At 51.1% G+C, this 8,097-nt stretch overlaps 1 protein-coding gene across 1 annotated transcript; it reads right to left on the minus strand.

Moving 5' to 3' along the window:
* Window positions 1–78: 78 nt before the first annotated feature.
* Window positions 79–1,505, minus strand: LOC148377963 (janus kinase and microtubule-interacting protein 3-like). The gene is made up of 7 exons (XM_088368081.1): window positions 1,449–1,505; window positions 1,294–1,364; window positions 1,053–1,157; window positions 795–908; window positions 597–713; window positions 312–374; window positions 79–225 (listed from the first exon to the last, which is right to left on the minus strand). The coding sequence occupies exons 5-7, from the start codon at window positions 663–665 to the stop codon at window positions 100–102; spliced, it is 258 nt and encodes an 85-aa protein (XP_088224207.1). The 5' UTR covers window positions 666–713; window positions 795–908; window positions 1,053–1,157; window positions 1,294–1,364; window positions 1,449–1,505; the 3' UTR covers window positions 79–99.
* Window positions 1,506–8,097: the final 6,592 nt, after the last annotated feature.

Consider the following 8,097-nt stretch of genomic DNA (forward strand, 5'->3'; position numbering starts at 1 on the left):
AAACTTCAAGACGGGGGAGCGCCACTCCCTCTCCTGAAAGGCAGAGGCATGCATCCGTCCGTCCGTCCGTCCGTCCGTCCGTCCGTCACATCTCTGGCCTCAACACGCTTGTGCGAGTCTTCCCACCTCCAGCTCCAGGATGCGGAACTCAAGCAGTTCGTTTTGGTCTCGGATATCCTGGATGTGCTCTTTCAGACGCGCTTCTTCCGCCTCCATCCGCCTGACCTGAAAAGACAGTCAGACCTCATCTGCGGGGCTTCCCGACAGGTGTGACGCCAAGCGACTCCGCCCAGCGCCTTTCTTTCCGTCACCTTTTCGGCCAACTGCTGATTGCTCTGACGCAGCAGCTGCTTCTCCTCCACCCACTTGACATTCTAGAAGAGACAAACGCGTGGACAGCTTTGGAATGTTGTGTCATTTTCATCCACAAATTCTTTGGTTGACTGGAAAATGACATTTGCTTTTCTCCGCATTTTCCCAGCCACGTTCGGGGGGGGGGGGGGGGGGGGGGTTGGTCCAGTAATGCCAGACGGATGAGTGACTGAAGAATGTAGCTATTTTGTCTGAGAAAAAGGTGTGCTCATTGATGAGCTTACCTGTCCTTGTTGCTTCAGCGCTGACTCCAGATCTGCTACTCTGCTTTGATAGTGACCCATTTCTACCATCAGCTTTTCTCTGGTCTGAAAGGAGGAGGAGGGAGGCTCCTCCTCCTCCTTTCAGACCAGAGAACACCCGAGGCTGGGTGAGAACGGGGAGGCTGCGACCCGGCCGGGGGTTGCGGGAAGGGGCGCCACCTTGATCTCCTTCTCGGCGTCGTAGTCCCCTTTCGCTGGTCTGGGCTAGCAGAGCGTAGGCTCGTTGCAGCGCTTGATATTCTTGCGTCAGCTGGCGGTAGCGAAGCTCCGCCTCTTCATGCACACACCAATGCAACACAGCACTAGTACCAGAATCAGTCAGACCGGCGACAAAGCACCCGCGACGCAAAGACGAGTCCGATTCCAGGCTGAAGAGGAATGTTTGGTGTCAATACGCTGGCAGAAATGGCGGGCTACCTCTTCGGGTTCCGTGTCGGGGGTTCTGTCGGTGTGAAAAGACAAGGACGATCCGTCCGAGTCCACCAACACGTCTTCGTCGTAGCCGTAAAATGTTTCGATGACCTGCGGGCGCGGAAGCAAACATCTCTCTGAACAAACTGAAGCGACACCTCACGATGAATCGACGAGAGGAACGATAGCGAGAAAAAGGCCATTTCATCTTGCGCAACACCAAGCAGCCGCAAACAAACAGACTCACCTTGCAGGACCTCACGCTTTGTTCCTCCTCAGAGATTCTCGACGTCGGTATCGTAGCAGCAAATCTCTCTCCTGTCGACACAAATAATCCGCCTTTGAGATTCTTTGGATGCAAAGGGAACGAACGGCTCCGGCGCAGAAACAAACGCGACTCACAATGACATTTCTGACATGAGCTCCTGTCTCCAGAGCCTGAAAAACACGTCACCGGCGATGATTGGAGGGACGCTCGTCTTTTCCAAAAGTGACAACTACAGGGTGTGTCAGGGTTTTCCAGATTATCTTTATCGTATCATTGTGTTGCTTTGACTTTGACTGCGACCTGTAATAAATAATATTATTTATCCCTTATTTATCCCTATCGCTTATCCCTTCCTACACAAAGTCGTAAAACACCCCTTGCTATGTTTTGACTAGAGGTCAAGGGCTTCCTCTATTCAATCCACTCTTACACCCACCCTGTTTCTCTTAATTAAAATGCTCGTGCAGGAGCCGAGAGTCAGACTTCATTCGTACAACGGATGGACTCTCCACCTGCAGGTGTCCAAAAGAACTTACTTGTCTCCCGTGTGGTTCTTGCAAAATAAGTTGGAGCGAGCGCAACTCTAACAGGGTGCATTTTGCCACTAGCTGCCTACGGACAATGACGTCGCGCTCGCGGCTCATGGTTGACGGGCTGAGCAGCCGGGCAAGTCCGTCGTTTTCAGCGCACAGCGAGTGGCAAAGGCGCTGACAAAACGGGAGCTTTGAGCTGCTGAAAACGGCAAAACAAGTCTAAAGCGTGTTCAAACGCGTGCGCACAATGCTCCTGCTTGAAAGGTCGGAATTTAAGGGGCCAATTTTTTGGATGGCGGCCGCCGGCCAAGCTTTGGACGGAAAAGGTTTCCTGGCGACAGCGAGCGAGCGCGGCGCTGCCGTACGTGCACCGAGTCGCCTGCCTGAAGACCTTGGACAAGTCGTCGATGATGTGCCGCTGCTCCACAACTTGAAGGAACTCCATTTCACCGTCCTGCTGGCCGCAACCGCTGTCCAGGTCATTGAGCGAACTAGGCCTTCTCTGTGGAACACAAATGCAGTGGACTCTGTTGGCACGCCGCCGTTGTCCGCGTCGACTTACCAAGCTTGCCATCTCCTCGTTCTCCTGGGTGACAAAGCGCACTTTGTTTTCAAGGCGACACAGCACCAGCGAGAGTTCTTCATTCTTCCTGCTCAGGCGTTTGTTTTTGTACAGGAGTGGCAGAAACTGGCTTTCTGTTTCTCTCAGTCGCTTTAGCTGCAAGCATGAAGTGCGGGATGTGAAAGACGCACAACACGCGGGCCAGAACGTATCCATTCCTTTTGCATCGGTTTGAACGGAATCGTGGCTTTGGCTCCCAATAAAAGACATCTACCAGGCAACCGACTCGCCGCGCCGCTCAACTAATAAGCAAGCGCAATGGGTGCCTCGCTGGATGGCGCGCATCAAACGTAGCGCAAACCTTCAAGCGTGCCGTCAATAAATTACCAGTTCATTGCGCTCTTCAGAAAGCAGGGCGTTTCGATCCTCCAGTTTCCTGATGACTGCGCTGAGCTCAGCGATTTTCAGATGAAACCGTCGCGTGTCCCGATCCTCCTGAGACTGAAAACGCCCCGCAACACACACACACAAGCACTCGTTCAAAGTTCAAAACTGTTTTTGTGCTACCTTCCTCCAGCAACGAACTAAGTCATGCGTACTGCAAGTGTGTGATGAGGTGGCTTACGCAATGAAGAGGATTGCTAGTAGCGGCGTTGACCCCACTTCCAGGGTAGTTTAGGCCCGCCCTTTGGGAATCCCTCAGGGCAGCGATCTGCTGCTCGGCAGCCTGAGTCTGCAGCTGAAGGCGGTGGACGTGGCCGGCCCCAGGGCTTCATCCAAAACACTAACCGCTCTGTCTTTCAGCTTGATCTCATCCGTCTGGATGTACAAACGGGGAGCGCTCAGGCAGGCGGGCAAACTCATTTGCCAGAATTGTGACAAAAACAAAGAGAGCAACCGGCCAATTTTTTTCTTGAATCGACTAGAACACCTTTGCTGTGACAAAAGCGAAGCGAGCAACCGGACATTTTCTTCTTGTGAAATAGAATAGAATAGAATGCCTTAGGTGTCATTGCACTGCAGGTATACAACGAAATTGGGAACATAGCCACGCACCGCGCATCTGATCAGTCCTACCAGTCGGCGGATCTCCCTCTCGCAGTCTCTCTTGGTTCGGCTCAGCTCCTCCCGATGCTGGTGATGAGCCGATCGGAGCTCGGCCGCTCGGGACTGCCAGGCCTGCTGGGCCGCTGCCAGGGCTTCTTCCGCGCTCCTGGTGGAGGCGACACCGCTCGGTCTCCCGACACCGCCGCGTCTCCTCCACCTCCGCCAGCAAAGCGCCCCCCCTCCTCACCTGAGCAGACATTGCGCCACACCGGGCCGTTGAGACCGCAACGGAGCGCCGCGACGCTTACTGGGGACAAGCTACACAATACGGTAGCGGCCGCATCGAAGCCCGACGTGGCGTGCGGATAGTCAGACACGGATAGAGCGGATCACCTTGTCCATGGAGCCGTCCCTCAGGCTGAGGACCAAGGCATTCAGTCGCTGGATCTCTCCATCTTTGATTTTGATCACTCTCATCAGCTCCATTTCATGCTGCCGCAGTAATGTCTCCCTGGTAATGGCTAACTCTTTCTGCTTCTCCTCATGGAGTTTGCTTTTGAGTTCCGTCATGGCGGCGGTGGCACGGTGGTGCTCCGCCCGCAGGTCCTGACTTCTCTCTCTCTCCAGACAGCTGACCTGACATGACTTAGACTTAGACAAACTTTATTGTCATCTTGTCTGCACATGGTGCATACAAAACGAAATTCCGTTGCATACGTCTTACAACAAAGTAGTGATATTGCAGTTGAATAGAAGTAACATATCCTATGAAAATATATATATATACATATATACTATATATATATATATATATATATATATATATATATATATATTAAAAATAAGTATAAAGTGCAGCAGTGATAATTATGCAATAGTGCAAGTAGGCAAAACAGTATTCAAGAGTGTGCAGAGGAATGCTAAACCATGTATTAAACTTCTATTTAAAGGGTTTATACAAGTTCAGTAAAGTTGGTAGTGCGAGATAGTGCAAGATAGAGGTCCGTAGTGTCATAAAGTACAGTTCTGTGAATGTGTGATGCAGAGTTCAGTTTAGAGCTCAACAGTTCTAGTGTTCAACAGTCTGATGACAGCAGGGAAAAAGCTGTTGCAGAACCTGGTGGACCTGCAGCGGATGCTGCAAACCTCTTCCCAGAGGGCAGCAGGGAGAACAGTCCATGGTGGGGGTGTGATGGGTCATTGATGATGTTACGGGCACGGGACATGCAGCGCTGAGATGAAATGTCCTGAATGGAGGGAAGAGGAGCCCCTATGATCCTCTCTGCTGTCCTCACCACTCTCCTCACGTTCTTCCAATCGGAGGCGGTGCAGCCTCCACACCACACAGAGAGACAGCTTGTCAGAATGCTCTCTATGGTGCTCCTGTAGAACGTCCTCATGATGGGTGGGGACAGGTGGGCTCTCCTCATCCTCCGCAGGAAGTACAAGCGCTTCTGTGCCCTCTTGACCAGTGCCGTAGTGTTCATAGTCCAGGTGAGGTCTTCTGTGATGTGGACCCCCAGGAATTTGGTGGTGCTGACCACCTCCACAGCTGAGCTGTTGATGATCAGTGGAGCGTGGTGAGGCTGTTTTTTCCTGAAGTCGACGATGATCTCCTTCATCTTCTCCTCATTCAGGATCAGGCTGTTTTCTCTGCACCAGCCCACCAGCTGCTCCACCTCCTCTCTGTAGTCCAGGTCGTTGTTGTCTCTGATGAGCCCCACCACCGTTGTGTCGTCTGCTGACTTCACGATGTGATTGGTGGTGAACCTGAGGACGCAGTCGTGTGTCATCAGGGTGCACAGCAGGGGGCTCAGGACGCAGCCCTGAAGGGAGCCTGTGCTGAGGGTGATGACATCAGAGGTGTTCTGTCCGACCCGGACTGACTGAGGTCTGTTGGTGAGGAAGTCTAGCAGCCAGTTGCGAAGGGGGGTGTTGAAGCCCAGGTGTTCCAATTTTCCTACCAGATGCTGTGGGATGATGGTGTTAAACGCTGAGCTGAAGTCCAGGAACAGCCTCCGCACATGGGTGTTCTTCTCCTCCAGGTGAGCCAGGCTCAGGTGAAGAACGGAGGAGATGGCGTCCTGAGTGGAGCGGTTTTGCCGGTCGGCAAACTGGAACGGGTCAAATAATAGGGGGAGTCTGGAAACGATGTGACCTTTAAGCAGCCTTTCGAAGCACTTCATCATAACCGGAGTCAGTGCAACAGGCCGGTAATCATTAAATGAGGTGATTTGAGGTTTCTTCGGCACCGGAATGATGGAGGCAGTCTTAAAGCACGCCGGCACTGTGGCTTGGCCCAGCGAGGTGTTAAAAATGTCTGTGATGACCCCAGCCAGATGACTTGCACATTCCCTGAACACACGCCCAGGAATGTTGTCGGGGCCAGGGGCCTTACAGGGGTTGACTCTCCTCAGGGTCTTCAACACATCGGCGGAGTCAAGGCAGAGTACCTCCTCTTCCTGATGGGGGACAGTTTTAACTGCTGGAGTGCCGTTTAGTGCCTCGAACCTCCCAAAGAAGTTATTTAGACCATTTAGAAAGTCAGCATCAACTACACCCACCGGGGGGGGGAGGGTGAGTTGTAGTCTGTAATCGCCCGTATGCCTTGCCACATACTCCTGATGTTTTTGACGTCGTGGAAACGATCCTGAAATTTTCGACTGCGGTCTCGCTTCGCTATCCTGATGGCACGGTTCAAGTTGGCTCTCGCTGTCCTCAGTGTCTCCTTGTCGCCAGACTTGAAGGCAGAGTTCCGCGCTCGTAGCGTTTGACGTACCTCCTCAGTCATCCAGGGTCGTTGGTTGCCCCGGGTGATGATATTCTTAGTGGTGCTGACGTCCTCGGTGCATTTGTTGATGTAGGCTGACAGTCATGGCACACGCATGTCTAATCTACATCGGGAAAACTGGGAGGGAGGGAGGCAGGCAGGGAGGCAGGCAGGGAGGCAGGCAGGGAGGCAGGCAGTGTCTGTCTGTTGAGGTTTTCACCTTGTTCTTCTCCTGCTGAAGTTCTAACTGGACGTCCATCAGTTTGGTTCTCAGCTCGTCATTGGCGGCCTGAAGGGCGTCCGTTCGCTCCGCCTTGGCCCGCCCTGCCGGAGCTCGTTTGGACATCTCTTACTCGAGTCTCGCCCGGTCGTCAGTCAGAGATCACAACATTTGTACCTGGAGAGCACAAACGCAGCGCTGTTTTCCACTGGCTTCGAACTCAACTTCAATCGGTACCGTAACTTACAACATCATAAACATAGAACTAGCTTGACTTATTCATTGAATAAATGCATTTGGTTCTTCAAAACTGCATCACGCAACATAGCGTGACCGAGACGGCCGTTATCCACCTGCGTGAAGTTATTTGGTGAAATGAATGAGATGTTTAAGACACCATCGTTCTGTCTCTATGTAGATGAAGGTAAATAATCGATTGCTGAAGGTCCAAAGGTGTTGTGATAAACAAATAAACATATTAGTGATTAGTGACATATTTGTGATAAACATATTAGGCAGGATAATCACATATGTTAACGTGACTGCCCACACTGTATTTATTTATGGTTATTTGTTAAATCGAGTACTGTTAGACATGAAATAGGAAGTGTTTAACATAAATGGAAGACGAAAGGGGTACTCACCATTGTAGCTCCTGCTGGTCAATGATACGAGCCTCTTCTTGCAGTGGAAAACATACAGCCAACAAACACCGTGGAACCTAAAGGAATGAAATTAAACATTAACATTTAGCCTCAACCAACATTCACAGATACAACGCAACGCAAACTACACAAACGTAAATCTTTTTAAACACAATGAGTTGTACTTACCGTGTACGCTCTAGACGGTCCACTTGCAAGCGGAAAATAAAGATATTTCTGTTGATAATCGTCGTGTTTGTATCCGGTGTCTCGCTCAAGGCCATTGCGCCCACAGATTTGAATTTTGGCGAGAGTTCAGCCTATTGACGTCATTTCCGCGGTGTAATACCCGCATATCTGAAACGGCAAAGTTAAGAGTAGAGTTAAATAAAGTTTTTAGTCAACGCAATAATTTACAACCGTTGACCAGTCGAAATAATCGTCGAAATTTGGCGTCTGTGGCTGGAAGCAGACGCCGAGTTCGACATTCCTCCCAAACGCCACACTCCCTCGCTTTTCAGGGCTAAAAAAAAACAGTTGTAATTACCTTGTACGCTCTAGACGGTCAAGTTGCAAGCTGAAAACAAAAATATTTGCCTTGTTAGTCATCGTGTTACTAACAGCTGTGTCTTGTTTGCCAGAACTGCCGCTTTCCTACTTCCTGTTGCAAGCCACGCCCACGGATTATAATTTTGCCGTGAGTTCCGCCTATTGACGTCATGTCCGCGTCACATGACTGCGACGTAATATTATCTAAAACTGTTTGTGCGGTATTGTGTTGTTCTGTGCGGTATTGTGTTATTCTGTGCGGCGTCGTGTTGTTCTGTGCGGCGTCGTGTTGTTCAGTGCGACGTCGTGTTGTTCAGTGCGGCATGGTGTTGTTCAGTGCGGCATGGTGTTGTTCAGTGCGGCATGGTGTTGTTCAGTGCGGCATAATGTTGTTCAGTGCGGCATAATGTTGTTCAGTGCGGCATGGTGTTGTTCAGTGCGGCATGGTGTTGTTCAGT

This window comes from Syngnathus floridae, unplaced genomic scaffold (assembly GCF_059516105.1).
Source record: "Syngnathus floridae isolate MCC-2025c unplaced genomic scaffold, RoL_Sflo_1.0 HiC_scaffold_72, whole genome shotgun sequence".
Lineage (NCBI taxonomy): Eukaryota > Metazoa > Chordata > Actinopteri > Syngnathiformes > Syngnathidae > Syngnathus > Syngnathus floridae.

What these genes read in the sequence shown, in the direction of transcription:
- LOC148377963 (XM_088368081.1), bottom strand. Translation starts at nt 665, where the DNA reads ATGGTAGAAATGGGTCACTATCAAAGCAGAGTAGCAGATCTGGAGTCA. An exon ending in CGCTGAAGCAACAAGGACAG is followed by an intron (nt 375 to 596) that starts GTAAGCTCATCA and finishes TGTCTCTTCTAG; the next exon opens with AATGTCAAGTGGGTGGAGGA. An exon ending in ATCAGCAGTTGGCCGAAAAG is followed by an intron (nt 226 to 311) that starts GTGACGGAAAGA and finishes CTGTCTTTTCAG; the next exon opens with GTCAGGCGGATGGAGGCGGA.